The sequence below is a fragment of the Caretta caretta genome, chromosome 21 (assembly GCF_965140235.1).
Source record: "Caretta caretta isolate rCarCar2 chromosome 21, rCarCar1.hap1, whole genome shotgun sequence".
Lineage (NCBI taxonomy): Eukaryota > Metazoa > Chordata > Testudines > Cheloniidae > Caretta > Caretta caretta.
Window position 1 is genome coordinate 19,318,110 of NC_134226.1, and position 17,570 is coordinate 19,335,679.

The 17,570-nt window shown below is 45.3% G+C and overlaps 1 protein-coding gene across 10 annotated transcripts in view; it reads left to right on the forward strand.

The window, feature by feature from the left end:
- LZTR1 (leucine zipper like post translational regulator 1) overlaps window positions 1-17,570 on the forward strand; it is a 300,011-nt gene that overhangs the window by 170,479 nt on the left and 111,962 nt on the right. For 9 of the 10 annotated variants that reach the window (XM_048826871.2, XM_048826873.2, XM_048826876.2 and 6 more), the window contains 3 exons: window positions 8,174-8,284; window positions 9,676-9,768; window positions 12,774-12,869. In XM_048826871.2, the coding sequence (XP_048682828.1) occupies window positions 8,174-8,284; window positions 9,676-9,768; window positions 12,774-12,869 (300 nt within the window). The remainder of the gene's footprint in view (window positions 1-8,173; window positions 8,285-9,675; window positions 9,769-12,773; window positions 12,870-17,570) is intronic. The other variant, XM_075121894.1, reaches the window with a different exon arrangement.

The following is a 17,570-nucleotide window of genomic DNA, read 5'->3' on the forward strand; positions in this document are numbered from 1 at the left end:
GTTCTCTCACTCCCTCACCCCCCTCCAAAAACCACACACACAAACTCACTCTCCTGCTGGTAATAGCTTATCCAAAGTGACCACTCTCCCTACAATAAGAAAAGGAGTACTTGTGGCACCTTAGAGACTAACCAATTTATTTGAGCATGAGCTTTCGTGAGCCACAGCTCACTTCATCAGATGTGTACCGTGGAAACTGCAGCAGACTTTATATACACACAGAGAATATGAAACAATACCTCCTCCCACCCCACTGTCCTGCTGGTAATAGCTTATCTAAAGTGATCAGCAGGTGGGCCATTTCCAGCACAAATCCAGGTTTTCTCACCCTCCACCCCCCCACACAAATTCACTCTCCTGCTGGTGCTAGCCCATCCAAAGTGACAACTCTTTACATAATCAAGTCGGGCTATTTCCTGCATAGATCCAGGTTCTCTCACTTCCCCCCCACCCCCATACACACACAAACTCACTCTCCTGCTGGTCTAAACTGACCACTCTCCAAGTTTAAATCCAAGTTAAACCAGAATATCGGGGGGGGGGGGTAGGAAAAAACAAGAGGAAACAGGCTACCTTGCATAATGACTTAGCCACTCCCAGTCTCTATTTAAGCCTAAATTAATAGTATCCAATTTGCAAATGAATTCCAATTCAGCAGTTTCTCGCTGGAGTCTGGATTTGAAGTTTTTTTGTTTTAAGATAGCGACCTTCATGTCTGTGATTGCGTGACCAGAGAGATTGAAGTGTTCTCCGACTGGTTTATGAATGTTATAATTCTTGACATCTGATTTGTGCCCATTTATTCTTTTACGTAGAGACTGTCCAGTTTGACCAATGTACATGGCAGAGGGGCATTGCTGGCACATGATGGCATATATCACATTGGTGGATGTGCAGGTGAACGAGCCTCTGATAGTGTGGCTGATGTTATTAGGCCCTGTGATGGTGTCCCCTGAATAGATATGTGGGCACAATTGGCAACGGGCTTTGTTGCAAGGATAAGTTCCTGGGTTAGTGGTTCTGTTGTGTGGTATGTGGTTGTTGGTGAGTATTTGCTTCAGGTTGCGGGGCTGTCTGTAGGCAAGGACTGGCCTGTCTCCCAAGACTTGTGAGAGTGTTGGGTCATCCTTTAGGATAGGTTGTAGATCCTTAATAATGCATTGGAGGGGTTTTAGTTGGGGGCTGAAGGTGACGGCTAGTGGCGTTCTGTTATTTTCTTTGTTAGGCCTGTCCTGTAGTAGGTAACTTCTGGGAACTCTTCTGGCTCTATCAATCTGTTTCTTTACTTCTGCAGGTGGGTATTGTAGTTGTAAGAAAGCTTGACAGAGATCTTGTAGGTGTTTGTCTCTGTCTGAGGGGTTGGAGCAAATGCGGTTGTATCGCAGAGCTTGGCTGTAGACGATGGATCGTGTGGTGTGGTCAGGGTGAAAGCTGGAGGCATGCAGGTAGGAATAGCGGTCAGTAGGTTTCCGGTATAGGGTGGTGTTTATGTGGCCATTGTTTATTAGCACTGTAGTGTCCAGGAAGTGGATCTCTTGTGTGGACTGGACCAGGCTGAGGTTGGTGGTGGGATGGAAATTGTTGAAATCGTGGTGGAATTCCTCAAGGGCTTCTTTTCCATGGGTCCAGATGATGAAGATGTCATCAATATAGCGCAAGTAGAGTAGGGGCTTTAGGGGACGAGAGCTGAGGAAGCGTTGTTCTAAATCAGCCATAAAAATGTTGGCATACTGTGGGGCCATGCGGGTACCCATAGCAGTGCCGCTGATCTGAAGGTATACATTGTCCCCAAATGTGAAATAGTTATGGGTAAGGACAAAGTCACAAAGTTCAGCCACCAGGTTAGCCGTGACATTATCGGGGATAGTGTTCCTGACGGCCTGTAGTCCATCTTTGTGTGGAATGTTGGTGTAGAGGGCTTCTACATCCATAGTAGCCAGGATGGTGTTATCAGGAAGATCACCGATGGATTGAAGTTTCCTCAGGAAGTCAGTGGTGTCTCGAAGGTAGCTGGGAGTGCTGGTAGCGTAGGGCCTGAGGAGGGAGTCTACATAGCCAGACAATCCTGCTGTCAGGGTGCCAATGCCTGAGATGATGGGGCGCCCAGGATTTCCAGGTTTATGGATCTTGGGTAGTAGATAGAATATCCCAGGTCGGGGTTCCAGGGGTGTGTCTGTGCGGATTTGATCTTGTGCTTTTTCAGGAAGTTTCTTGAGCAAATGCTGTAGTTGCTTTTGGTAACTCTCAGTGGGATCATAGGGTAATGGCTTGTAGAAACTCGTGTTGGAGAGCTGCCGAGCAGCCTCTTGTTCATATTCCGACCTATTCATGATGACAACAGCACCTCCTTTGTCAGCCTTTTTGATTATGATGTCAGAGTTGTTTCTGAGGCTGTGGATGGCATTGCGTTCCGCATGGCTGAGGTTATGGGGCAAGTGATGCTGCTTTTCCACAATTTCAGCCCGTGCACGTCGGCGGAAGCACTCTATGTAGAAGTCCAAATCTCCCTACAATGTGCATGATAATCAAGGTGGCCCATTTTCAGCACAAATCCAGGTTTTCTCACCCCCCCCACCCCCATACACACACAAACTCACTCTCCTGCTGGTAATAGCTCATCCAAAGTGACCACTCTCCCTACAATGTGCATGGTAATCAAGGTGGGCCATTTCCAGCACAAATCCAGGCTTTCTCACCCCCCCCCCCCCGGGAAACACACACACACACAAACTCATTCTCCTGCTGGCAATAGCTCATCCAAACTGACCACTCTCCAAGTTTAAATCCAAGTTTAATCAGAACATCTGGGGGGGGGGGTAGGAAAAACAAGGGGAAATAGGCTGCCTTGCATAATGACTTAGCCACTCCCAGTCTCTATTTAAGGCTAAATTAATAGTATCCGATTTGCAAATGAATTCCAATTCAGCAGTTTCTCGCTGAAGTCTGGATTTGAAGTTTTTTTTGTTGTAAGATAGCGACCTTCATGTCTGTGATTGCGTGACCAGAGAGATTGAAGTGTTCTCCGACTGGTTTATGAATGTTATAATTCTTGACATCTGATTTGTGTCCATTTATTCTTTTACGTAGAGACTGTCCAGTTTGACCAATGTAAATGGCAGAGGGGCATTGCTGGCACATGATGGCATATCATGTGCACATGACGGAAGAACCCAATGCACAGCTACAGACTAGGGACCGAATGGCTAGGCAGCAGTTCTGCGGAAAAGGACCTAGGGGTGAGAGTGGACGAGAAGCTGGATATGAGTCAGCAGTGTGCCCTTGTTGCCAAGAAGGCCAATGGCATTTTGGGATGTATAAGTAGGGGCATAGCGAGCAGATCGAGGGACGTGATCGTTCCCCTCTATTCGACATTGGTGAGGCCTCATCTGGAGTACTGTGTCCAGTTTTGGGCCCCACACTTCAAGAAGGATGTGGATAAATTGGAGAGAGTCCAGCGAAGGGCAACAAAAATGATTAGGGGTCTGGAACACATGAGTTATGAGGAGAGGCTGAGGGAGCTGGGATTGTTTAGCCTGCAGAAGAGAAGAATGAGGGGGGATTTGATAGCTGTTTTCAACTACCTGAAAGGGGGTTCCAAAGAGGATGGCTCTAGACTGTTCTCAATGGTAGCAGATGACAGAACGAGGAGTAATGGTCTCAAGCTGCAGTGGGGGAGGTTTAGATTGGATATTAGGAAAAACTTTTTCACTATGAGGGTGGTGAAACACTGGAATGCATTACCTAGGGAGGTGGTAGAATCTCCTTCCTTAGAGGTTTTTAAGGTCAGGCTTGACAAAGCCCTGGCTGGGATGATTTAACTGGGAATTGGTCCTGCTTTGAGCAGGGGGTTGGACTAGATGACCTTCTGGGGTCCCTTCCAACCCTTATATTCTATGATTCTATGATTCTATGATATATCACATTGGTGGATGTGCAGGTGAACATAGCACAATTGCATTTTTAATCCGATGTACCCCAAAGGTACATTAAAGGTATTAAACCTAATTCAGTGAAGTTTATCTTAATTCTGTAGCAAACAGGGCTATGTCAGCAAGGCTTTTATTTCAGCAATATCCCTTATTTCATAGAATCATAGAATATCAGGGTTGGAAGGGACCTCAGGAGGTCATCTAGTCCAACCCCCTGCTCAAAAGCAGGACCCATCCCCAATTAAATCATCCCAGCCAGGGCTTTGTCAAGCCTGACCTTAAAAACTTCTAAGGAAGGAGATTCCACCACCTCCCTAGGCAACGCATTCCAGTGTTTCACCACCCTCCTAGTGAAAAAGATTTTCCTAATATCCAACCTAAACCTCCCCCACTGCAACTTGAGACCATTACTCCTTGTCCTGTCCTCTTCCACCACTGAGAATAGTCTAGAACCATCCTCTCTGGAACCACCTCTCAGGTAGTTGAAAGCAGCTATCAAATCCCCCCTCATTGGGGGGGAGGGATAGCTCAGTGGTTTGAGCATTGGCCTGCTAAACCCAGGGTTGTGAGTTCAATCCTTGAGGGGGCCATTTAGGGAACTGGGGCAAAAACTGGGGATTGGTCCTGCTTTGAGCAGGGGGTTGGACTAGATGACCTCCTGAGGTCCCTTCCAACCCTGATATTCTATGATTCTGTGATATTCTATGATTCTTCTCTTCCGCAGACTAAACAATCCCAGTTCCCTCAGCCTCTCCTCATAAGTCATGTGTTCCAGACCCCTAATCATTTTTGTTGCCCTTCGCTGGACTCTTTCCAATTTATCCACATCCTTCTTGTAGTGTGGGGCCCAAAACTGGACACAGTACTCCAGATGAGGCCTCACCAATGTCGAATAGAGGGGGACGATCACGTCCCTCGATCTGCTCGCTATGCCCGTACTTATACATCCCAAAATGCCATTGTCCTTGGCAACAAGGGCACACTGCTGACTCATATCCAGCTTCTCATCCACTGTCACCCCTAGGTCCTTTTCCGCAGAACTGCTGCCTAGCCATTCGGTCCCTAGTCTGTAGCGGTGCATTGGGTTCTTCCGTCCTAAGTGCAGGACCCTGCACTTATCCTTATTGAACCTCATCAGATTTCTTTTGGCCCAATCCTCCAATTTGTCTAGGTCCCTCTGTATCCTATCCCTGCCCTCCAGCGTGTCTACCACTCCTCCCAGTTTAGTATCATCCGCAAATTTGCTGAGAGTGCAATCCACACCACCCTCCAGATCATTTATGAAGATATTGAACAAAACCAGAGTCAGTCAGTAAAGGATGGGAACCTAAATAATGTTAATCAGAAGGGTTTCTTTAAAAATGGGTCTTGTCAAACAAGCTTGGTATGTTTTGATAACATATACAGTTTGATTGATAAAGGTAAGTGTGTGGACTTACTTAATTCCACGACATACTGATTCAAATATAAGAGTACCATGTAAAATTAATATAACATGTTAAATGGATTAAAAACTGGTTTGTAGATAGTTCTCAAAATTGTTAATGGAGAATCCTCATCTGTTCATTGAGGGTGTTTCAAGTAGGATCCAACAAGAATTTGTCTTGGACCAGTGCTATTCAATTGTCTTTATCAGTATGTATCATAGACCTTCATCAGTGATCTGGAAGAAAATTTAAAATCAGTGCTGGCAAAGTTTGCAGAAAACAGCCTTTAGTGGAGTGATAAATAATGCTGAGGATAGGTCATATATACAGAGTGATCTGGAGCACTTGGTAATAGGCCATAAACAATCAACATACTTTTTTAATTCATCCAAATGCAAGATTGTATGTCTAGGAAGAAAGACTGTAAGTCACGATTATAGGATGAGAGACAATATCTTCAAAAGCAATTATTTTGAAAAGGATTTAAGGATCATGGTGAATGACCAGCTGAACATGAGCTCTCAGTATAGTGCTGTGGCAAAAGGACTACTTTAGTTCTTTGATGTATGTGTAGGGGAATATTGAGTGGGAGTAAGGAGGTAGAGCTATTTTTGGTATTCATTTACTCAGCATTAATGATGTCATTACTGGAGTACGGTGTCCAGTTCTGGTGTCCGCACTTCAAAAAGGAAGTTGTGAAATTGAAAAGTGATGAGACAAGAGCTACAAACGTAATTTGAGGTTTGGAAAACCTACCTACAGTGAGAGACTTAAGAAATTCAATCTATTTAGTTTATCAAAGAGAAGGCTCAGAGATGACTTGATCACAGTCTGTCAGTATCTACATGAGGAGAAGATTTCTGATGGCAGAGGGCTTTTTAATCTAACAGACATAACAAGATCCGGTGTCTAGAACCTGAAGTTAGATTAATTCAAACTGGAAACAAGAAGCAAATGTTTAAAAGTGAGGGGAATTAACCATTGGAACAAATTTACCAAGGGATGTGGAAAGTTCTCCATCACTCAAAGTTTTAAATTGGATGTCTGTTTCTCAGTGCTACATTCTAGCTCAACCAGAAGTTCTGGGCTTAATGCAGGAATCTCTGGATGTAATTCTGTAGAATCATAGAATATCAGGGTTGGAAGGGACCCCTGAAGGTCATCTAGTCCAACCCCCTGCTCGAAGCAGGACCAATTCCCAGTTAAATCATCCCAGCCAGGGCTTTGTCAAGCCTGACCTTAAAAACCTCTAAGGAAGGAGATTCTACCACCTCCCTAGGTAACGCATTCCAGTGTTTCACCACCCTCTTAGTGAAAAAGTTTTTCCTAATATCCAATCTAAACCTCCCCCACTGCAACTTGAGACCATTACTCCTCGTTCTGTCATCTGCTACCATTGAGAACAGTCTAGAGCCATCCTCTTTGGAACCCCCTTTCAGGTAGTTGAAAGCAGCTATCAAATCCCCCCTCATTCTTCTCTTCTGCAGGCTAAACAATCCCAGCTCCCTCAGCCTCTCCTCATAAGTCATGTGTTCCAGACCCCTAATCATTTTTGTTGCCCTTCGCTGGACTCTCTCCAATTTATCCACATCCTTCTTGTAGTGTGGGGCCCAAAACTGGACACAGTACTCCAGATGAGGCCTCACCAATGTCGAATAGAGGGGAACGATCACGTCCCTCGATCTGCTCGCTATGCCCCTACTTATACATCCCAAAATGCCATTGGCCTTCTTGGCAACAAGGGCACACTGCTGACTCCTATCCAGCTTCTCGTCCACTCTCACCCCTAGGTCCTTTTCCGCAGAACTGCTGCCTAGCCATTCGGTCCCTAGTCTGTAGCGGTGCATTGGATTCTTCCATCCTAAGTGTAGCCTTTGCTATGCAGAAGATCAGATTCACTAGATGACCATAGTGATCCCTTCTGTCCATAGAGAGCCTATGAATTATAGCAGTTTGGGGAGCAGCTGGATGTTGTTGAAACCCAGGAGCTATAGGATGTGATTTGACCAACAGACAATGAGGGGTAGATACATTCTCTTGGACATTTTGGAGAAGGGGGAAGATGGGCTTCTTCCCCCATCACCCTCCTTCACAGCAACCAGCTGCTCCACTGTCTCCTATTTACAGTATCCATCTTTGCGTCCAGCATCACTTGATCAGTCACATTAGCGGAATGATTCTGCTACAATGACCAACTTGAAAGAGTTAGTGCTTGCATTTAAATTTTCACAATTAGGGTTCAGAGTTAACACCCACTGACATAAATGGGTCAGTTTACACCTTTATTTCAAGCTGTCAGTTTGCAGAATAAACACTCAGTTCATATTTTGTTCGCATTTGGAAGATTTATCTGTATCTATAAGGGATGGAAATGTACTTTGTTTTTTAAAATGAAACTTAGCTCTGAAGCAAAGTTTCTTGGCAACAGGAGTATTCTGCAGAACATTCTTACCTACAGAATACATACATCCCTGCATATGTAAAATACTAATAATTTTAAAAGTTTACCAAAAGGGGCGCCATTAAAAGTGGCAGGAAGGGAGGCTGTAGAGGTAACAAGGCAATCCTAAAATCTGTCAGATGGGCCTGCCATTTGTTGCTAATTCATTTACATTATATTGTTTTTCCTTTCTCACTTTTGCTTTTTCCCAGACAAATTCTTGTTTGAATCATAGAATCATAGAATATCAGGGTTGGAAGGGACCTCAGGAGGTCATCTAGTCCAACCCCCTGCTCAAAAGCAGGACTAATCCCCAATTAAATCATGAAAAGGTACCTCTTAAATAGTCCTCAACATTTTTGTGCTTGTTTTCCTAGCTGCCAAGTGGGAGACTCTTCCATGCTGCAGCTGTCATCTCAGACGCCATGTACATCTTTGGTGGGACAGTGGACAATAACATTAGAAGTGGAGAAATGTACAGATTCCAGGTAATTTGTTAACCTGATTCATGGGGTTATGGAGCATGCCTACTATTATCCATTATAAGCTTATGTTTTCAGTTGCTTAATTGTTCCTAAACTTTAACTGTTCAGGCTGAAATTTTCTAAGCTTAGTCTCTGCCTCAGGCTGATTTTTTTAAACATTTCATCAAAAGCAGTTCAGACACTTTTTACAATGTGAAACATTTTTTATAACCGTTTCTTCTAGGATCTCTAGCACCTCCATGCTTTGGAACAGGCACTTGAAATTTGTCAGGAGGATGGTTTGAGTGGGTTATAGGCCTCTAAAGATTACTATTTTCACATGCTCAGCTTTGTTAGAAGTTTGCTGCTAAAATCTCCAAACCATTCTATCTATCTGATCCCACTGATCATCCATGTGCATTATGCATGCTTTGGCCCAGCTGCTGAGTGTGCTCCACCCCCATGGAATTCCTACATGCCAACTGCACAGAGCATGCTCCTAGACCTCCCACAGCCACCTACATGGTAGGGTTAAACCTAAAGCCACAACAGGGAACATGGAGGAGGGCAGGCAGGCAGCACCACAGCTTCAGGGGGCTATAGAGAAGCATCCCCATTCTGGAGTGTGGCCCTCCCAGCTTCCCTTTTGTCTTCTGGTGTTCCCTGGTATTACCCGTCATGCCAGCAAACCCCAGAAGGTAGCTAGTTCCCTTACTGATACTCTCTTGTATGTGATATATTGTGGTCCCTCCTGGCAGAAAAAGCATGTGTATGCATGCACAATCTGCATGCACAAGTTGGCAGAGTGGCATCTTGTTACTATAAAAAACCCCTCATTCTTGGGATTTTTAAAGTCGTGACATTTTCAGAAGTGTTCTGCACCAAAGTGGTTACTGGCACTGATTACTGGGAGTGACGCTGTCTATGAATCATAGAATATCAGGGTTGGAAGGGACCATCTGGTCCAACCCCCTGCAACTTGAGACCATTATTCCTTGTTCTGTCATCTGCTACAACTGAGAATAGTCTAGATCCATCCTCTTTGGAACCCCCTTTCAGGTAGTTGAAAGCAGCTATCAAATCTCCCCTCATTCTTATCTTCTGCAAATTGGTTCTGAAAACTGGTGATACTCCTGGCTCTGAAATTTTGAAACCTGTGGGTTTTGGGGACATATATTTCCTGCCTCCTACAACAGATCCCCACCCAACTCCCTCCTTCACAAAGTCACTACCATGCATGAGGGTACATAGGTGTATATAATTGATCAGGACATTCTGTAGTTTGGTTTTTTAGCTGTAGGTTAAGATGTCGTCAACGTTGAAATCCAGTGGCAATCTTAGCCATGGTGCTGTTGGCATGCCCCCATGATAAACTGAAATAAACTATAACGGGTGTAAAATCTTTTTTATTTCAGTTTTCTTGTTACCCAAAATGCACTTTACATGAAGATTATGGAAGACTGTGGGAAAACAGGCAGTTCAGCGACTTGGAGTTTGTTCTGGGAGAGGTGGGTATATAATCTAGTGAAAATGATACTTGAGTTTGAGAGAAGCAGTCTGTCATTCGTGGACATAAAGATGAAGGTAAACCATCTTCTTCAGCTGTATGCTAAGACAATTATTTCTGTAACACTTACAAGAATCTGTAGGGAGACTTCTGTACTTCAGCTGTATTTGTCAATTATAGTGCTTGGTAATGAGACACAGAGAATTAAGGAATTTTCGTAAAGTACATGGACATTTGAACCAGGCTGGAGACCGGTGGGAGATTCCTCCGTGACACCTGTGAAAGCAAGAGCTAGGATGGTTAGCTCTGTTTGGCACATCACTACATGTTATTGATTATAAAATTATCCAATCCTTTTAAAATCCAGCTACAATATAGACGATCAAGGGTCCTGTGAGCTGTGTTCTTCTCTTCTGCAGACCATCATGTAATGGCAGACAGATAAAAAGTGCCAAGTTTTTAAAGTGCTTATATACAAATGCTAGAGGTCTAAATAATAAGATGGGTGAACTAGAGTGCTTTATATTAAATGAGGATATTGATATAATAGGCATCACAGAAACTTGGTGGAATGAGGTTAATCAATGGGACACAGTAATACCAGGGTACAAAATATATCGCAAGGACAGAACAGGTCGTGGTGGTTGGAGAGTGGCACTATATGTGAAAGAAAGCATAGACTCAAATGAAGTAAAATGAATCAAATGAAGTAAAAATCTTAAATGAACCAGACTGTGCCGTAGAATCTCTATGAATCCAGTTTTGGGCCCCACACTACAAGAAGGATGTGAAAAAATTGGAAAGAGTCCAGTGAAGGGCAACAAAAATTATTAGGGGGCAGGAACTTATGAGGAGAGGTAGAGGGAACTGGGGTTATTTAGTCTGCAGAAGAGACGAATGAGGGGGGATTTGACAGCTGCTTTCAACTACCTGAAAGGGGGTTCCAAAGAGGATGGATCTAGACTGTTCTCAGTGGTGGCAGATGACAGAACAAGGATTAATGGTCTCAAGTTGCAGTGGGGGAGGTTTAGGTTGGATATTAGGAAAAACTTTTTCACTAGGAGGGTGCTGAAGCACTGGAATGGTGGAATTTCCTTCCTTAGAGGTTCTTAAGGTCAGGCTTAACAAATCCCTAGGTGGGATGATTTAGTTGGGGATTGGTCCTGCTTTGAGCAGGGGGGTTGGACTAGATGATCTCCTGAGGTCCTTTCCAACCCTGATATTCTCTGATTCTATAAAATCATGAGTGGTCTAGAGAAAGTAAATAAGGAAGTATTATTTACTCCTTCTCATAATAGAAGAACAAGGGGCCACCAAATGAAATTAATAGATAGCAGGTTTAAAACAAACACAAGAAAGTATTTTTTCACGCAACGCACTGTCAACCTCTGGAACTCCTTGCCAGAAGGTGTTGTGAAGGCCAGTACTATAATGGGGTTCAAAAGGGAGCTAGATAGATTCATGGAAGTTAGGTCCATCAATGGCTATTAGCCTGGATGGGCAGGAATGGTGTTCCTAGCCTCTGATTGCCAGAACTGGGTGACAGGGCATGGATCACTTGATGGTAACCTGTCTGTTCATTCCCTTTGGAGCACCTGCCGTTGGCCACTGTCAGAGGAGAGGATACTGGGCTTGATGGACCTTTGGTCTGACACAGTATGGCCAGTCTTATGTTCTTATGTTATGTTCTGTCTCATGATTGTGGTATGGCGCCCAGAACCTGGCCATGACATAGGCTCCAATAGCAGGGAAAGGCTCTGGCAGAGGAGAGGTAGTGGGAAGAGGCTGAGCCTTTCCCCGCTGCCTTGCCTCTACCAGAGCTTTTCTCTGCAGCCTTGCCTCTGCCAGAGCCTTTCACTGATACGTTTAGCTACACACTACAGAGTGGATGCGATGTGCTTTTCCCTGGGGCATGTAGCTGTGTGTACACTACACACTGCCAAAAGTGGTGTGCAATGTAGACATAGCTACAGTGACCAGCACAGAAGAGATATTTGCATATTCACAGCATATTTGTTGTAAAAGAAATAACTGTACAGTGGCTATGCCAGCCAACCCACAAAACTAGAGCACAAGGGGTCATTAATCGGGAAGATAATGTGATTCTGCTTCAGTAAATGTACAGTATTCCAGGTAAATTTGCAGACTGTCAGGGAAAGAGAACCTGTAAACTTAGAATGTATAAGTCATTGAGACACGAATATGGAATCCCACGGAGCCATTTTGAGAGAGAAAGTGCTATGTAAAAACCTAAGATAGATATGTAGCTATATTGTGAAAAGTGATATTTAAGAACTCCAACTTCAAAGCTAGTGAATACCTCCTGAAAGATAATGGTCAACGGTTTGCAGTATCATGCCTCAAGTTTCCTAAAAGCCATTTTTTAATTATTGAAATAAAAAATATGAAAAATGTTTTAAATTATGGGAAAAAACACCTTCGTTCTTTCTCCAATAATTAAAACAAAGACCAAACATGAAAGAAAAAACCTTCACTTTTTGGCTGAGAACAAGCATGAGAAATTTGAGCTCAAGAATAACTTTTTCAGAAAGCTAGAAGCACTTGAAAAAACCACAAAGTGCATTCCTATAAAAGCCTTTGCAGAGGATTCACAGAGTGCCATTAAATTGGTCCAATTATTAAGAGTAGCAGCAAACAAATGTTACTCTTATTTCTGGGCATCACATATAACTACAGGATCCCATGGTCACTGAACATAGTTATCACCCTTCTCCTCAGGGCTTATGGTGAAAGAATCTCCTCAACCAATTTTACTAAGTGTTTTGGAGGAAGAGAGGGTGGAATTTTGCCCACGTTGTGTACAGTGGATATTTATGTGCCCTCTGTTTGCTATCACAGTATGTTCTAATACTTAAAGTAAAATCATCATACCTTGGACCCAAACCTGGAAGGCGTGAAGGACCCTCCACTCCTTCTGTCTTCCAGGATGATATTGTCTGTGAGTCCACTTATGACGTGTTCTTCTTTCACACTCATTACTGACAGAAGGAAGACCGAGTCCGGGGACATGCAGCCATTGTCACTGCTCGCTGTAAGTGGCTAAGGAAGAAAATTATACAGGCAAGGGAGAGATTGAAACAGGCAAGTATTTCACAGAAATAGTCTTATGGTGAGTTGATACTTAAACTGACCATGTTTGGAAACAATTAGCAGACAAAGAATGATAAAAAAAGATTGAAAATAGACTGCGATTTCCTATCAGTGATATAGACTTGTAGGGCCAATAGAGCAGTGCAAGGAGTTTTAGACTGGTCTTAACCAGTCTGCAGGATTCCCTCAACAAAAGGCATTGGGTGTGTGTTGAGGCAGTCAAAGGGCATGATGGGAAGGGGCTGATGTGTGATGCACTCCACTGATCCTGTACTGGCTTAGTGGTTCCTATCAGGCTTTTTAGCCGGTGCAAGTGGTTCCTATCAGGCTTTTTAGCCGGTGCAAGTTGGAACATCCCTGGGGCTGCTTTAACCTGTGGGGAGCCAAAGTGGCCCTCAGACAACCCAGGATTAAGGAAGGTGTAAAGCTGTTTTAGAGCAGGCCTGTCGCCAAGAGGAGGCACTAAGGGGTGCTGCCTTCTCACTTGCTATTTATAGCTGTCTCAGCCAGAGCTCCTAGCACTGAACAGAGTGTTGAGAGAAAATCCCTGCACTTCTGCTGTCCTGCCAGCAGTGGCAGCTGTGGGGCTGTGTCCCCTGCAAGGCAGCAGTCTCCGTTCAGCCTCTGCCGCTGCTGTCTGCTGGAGACATCACTAGGGAGAACAAGATCCAGAGCAGAGGTCCACCAGGGGCAGAACTGCAGGAGGAGTCTGGGGAGCATGGGGAAGGGAGCCAAAGAAGCGTGTGGAGAGGGGCAGAGGAGATAGGACAGAGGTAAGGGAGCAGAAGGAGCTGATGATCAAGGGGCATAAGGCCCTGCAAGCAGTGGGGGCAGAAAGATGATAGGAATGCAGTGGTCTGAAAGCAGAGTAATGGGGAAGGAAGGGGAAGGCTGAGATCATGGATGAGGGGATAAAAGTTGCTAAATTGACTTCAGGTAGGGTTAAAGTCAGAGAGAGCCCAAAGAAGAGGGAGCATCTGAAGGGTGAAGGAGAAAAGAGGAAGAGAGACCAAAGGCTGGGGCCCCGGGTTGGGAGGGGTTACCCTAGGGAAGAGGAGGTAACCCGCTGTAATTTGGGGAGAGACTCCAGTGGGAGGTGGAAAAGACCCTGAGGATCCCAGAACTGTTGGCAGTGACTCCAGGGAAGACGTAGAGAAGAGGAGGACCTGCAGGGGAGTGATGGAGGGATTTTAACAAAGGGGGACACGGTAGTGGGGATTACTCGAGGGAAGAGAAGAGGGTTCCCAGGAGAGTTGGGGTAAGAAGTAAGGAAGTAGGGAAAGAGCCTAGGAGACACAGAAGGGAGGGGAGAGTTCCTACATCCAAAGAAGAAAAGGAGTACTTGTGGCACCTTAGAGACTAACCAATTTATTTGAGCATGAGCTTTCGTGAGCTACAGCTCACTTCATCAGATGTTTACCGTGGAAACTGCAGCTTCCACGGTAAACATCTGATGAAGTGAGCTGTAGCTCACGAAAGCTCATGCTCAAATAAATTGGTTAGTCTCTAAGGTGCCACAAGTACTCCTTTTCTTTTTGCGAATACAGACTAACACGGCTGTTCCTCTGAAACCTACATCCAAAGAGGGATAGAGAGATAGGGACTGCAGAGCAGGAAGACCGTGAAGCTGAGTATTGGAGCTAGTAGAGGGAAAAGAGAAGGGAGGAGGTCTGGGTGAAGGGAGAGATTCAGGTTCCATCTCTTTTTACATGGCCTCAGTCACCTTGTACCTAAGCACCTCCCAGGCATTTAAAATAGTCCTGTCTGCAAGGTCATCACTAGGCATAGCTGGGGAGGCCCAACTCCCTTTCACACAGTTTCCACAAACCAGTTCCCACCACTCTGTATGGTTCTTTCCTCTGAACCCCCAGGACTGGCAGAAAGCTGACCTGCTGCACCAACTCTGCAGCTAGCAGCAAACTCTAGTCTGTTCTACTCCTGCTGACTGCCCATTACACTATGAAGTGGGGGCGGGAAAAGAGATGCCAAGGAGCAGCAGTCCTCTCCTCTCTGCCCATGGCAAGGTCCTCCAGGGTATATGAGACAGGAGAAGGGAGATATATGCATAAGGGGTATAGGAGTTAGCATGATACACAGTCAATGTATCGCACGTTAAGTAGATTACAAAATGGTTAACTGATAGATCTCAAAGTAGTTGTTAATGAGGAATCACCATTAGGGTTGTTTCCAGTGGGGTCACTTAGGGATCATTTTTTGGGCAGATACTATTCAATATCTTTATCGATGATCTGCATGAAAATATAAAATAATTCCTAGTAAAGTGACAGTGACTGGTGAAATGGTTATGATAGGGACAGGTCAGTTCTACAGAGAGACCTGGATTGCTTAGTACACTGGGTACAGTCAAACAAGGTGTATTTTAATAGGTCACACTTACATTCATGGAGACCGTATTTTGGAAAGCAGTAACTCAGAATATCACTTAGGACATGAGACCTCCACAAGTCCATCTGGACCAAGGGGAACAGCCTGCTGGCCCACCAGTGGTTGTTGTGAAACCCATGGTAATGGCCTCTTCCTCGTTCTCATTGGACGAGGCCATCATGGAGCCCCCTCACCTGGTTCCTCCAGGTGACACTAAGGAACACCAGGAGTTGTTAAAGAGGGGTTGGAGGAGCAAGCGGACACAGAGGAGTTGGAGGAGCAAGCGGACTTCCTGTTTGACATCCTCTCCTCCACAGCTAGGGTGGCCCTTCCCCTTCACAAAGGGATATTGAAGATATCCAGCACCTTCTGGAAAACCCCTCCTCTCTGCCCCCCATTTCCAAACAGGCAGAGCGTAGGTACTTTGTCCCAACTAAGGGGCACGAATACCTTTACTCCCATCCAGGTACGCTCCTCTGGGTTCAACCACGGAGCATCCACACCAAGAGGTGTGGAGACTTGAGGTTGGGGTGTTGGAGCTGACCGTGATCCTGTGACAGCAGATCCAGGTGGTAGGGAAGGGGCCAAGGAGGATGTGAAAAAATTAGAAAGAGTCCAGCGGAGGGCAACAAAAATGATTAGGGGACTGGAACACATGACTTATGAGGAGAGGCTGAGGGAACTGGGATTGTTTAGTCTGTGTAAGAGAAGAATGAGGGGGGATTTGATAGCTGCTTTCAACTACCTGAACGGGGGTTCCGAAGAGGATGGATCTAGACTGTTCTCAGTGGTAGCTGATGACAGAACAAGGAATAATGGTCTCAAGTTGCAGTAGGGGAGGTTTAGATTGGATATTAGGAAAAACTTTTTCACTAGGAGGGTGGTGAAACACTGGAATGCGTTACTTAGAGAGGTGGTGGAATCTCCTTCCTTAGATATTTTTAAGGTCAGGCTTGACAAAGCCCTGGCTGGGATGATTTAGTGGGGGATTGGTTCTGCTTTGAGCAGGGGGTTGGACTAGATTGGACTAGATGACCTCCTGAGGTCCCTTCCAACCCTGATATTCTATGACGTGAACAACACATCTCGAAGAACACCACTTATGGAAAGGTAACTGTCTTATCTTCAACGAAGATCTCTGTTAGGAAGAAATGGATTCTCCACACTGTTTCATTTCCAGAGAGACTTTGTGGTCCAGTACAGCTATGACGGAAGCTCACCCGTAGCTTGTTATTGAGATATCAGGCTAGATATGCGACACACATGGTATCAATTTGGGCTGCTTTGTCAGCTTTAGTCTTTGTATTGTCAACATGTGGGGTGCCTTCCTTTGTACTGTGATACAGCATGGCCAGAGAGCAGCAGGAGAGTGTTGTTGTTTTTTTTTTTTTAAAGAGGAAAGGGTTTTATTTGTGTAACACTTACAAAAAATCACCAAAAAGGATAAAGCAAAACTATGCAACAAAACAAAAGCAAACACAAGGTATAACACAGCAGCCTTCAGGAGGGAGAAGTGTTCAGGCTAGCCTGGGCCCAGAGTGGGGGGGCTTCCTCGACACTTGTGGTCTTCCACCCTCCTGAGTTACCTGGTGGCCTAGAGCGGGGGGGCTTCCTCGACACTCATGGTCTTCCACCCCCTCGAGTTACCTAGTGCCACACCCAGTGTCACCGATTATCCCTCTCCTGAGAGTGCCCGACAAGACGGGCACGGCTGCGGGGTCGGCAGTTTGGGGGTGGGGGGGACGTACACCATGTGTGATTGGATCCCTCCTAGGTGACAGTGATGATAGTATCCACAGCGGCAACGGCTGGGGCTGGGGTCTCTCTCTCTTCCCCTCAATCAAAGGGTCAGACGGAGGAAACCGGACGGGGTCACCGAGCAGAGAACCTCGGAAAGCGCCCACCGCTCCTCGAAGGCGTCAAGAAAGTCGGTGGACGCCGCCCAGAGGAACGCCGCCCGGATACGTGAATGTACTGAGGATCGGAAAACGGCCCTACAATCGCAGGACGCTTCATTAGCCAACCTCCTCTCTCTGGTTTTGTAAATGGCTATTTTAGCTAGGGCTAGGAGGAGGTTAACCAGGAAATCTCTTGATTTTGTGGGGCCACGGATGGGGAGTGTGTAGATAAAAAGGTGAGGGAAAAAGTGTAGCCAAAAGCATAATAAAATATTCGTGAGGAGCCAGAAAAGGGGCTGCAGCCTGGCACACACTAAATATATGTGCGCCAGGGTTTCCCTCACATTGCAAAAAAGGGAAAGTATCCGGGATGGGGGTGAACCGTGTCAAAAACACTGTACTCACAGCT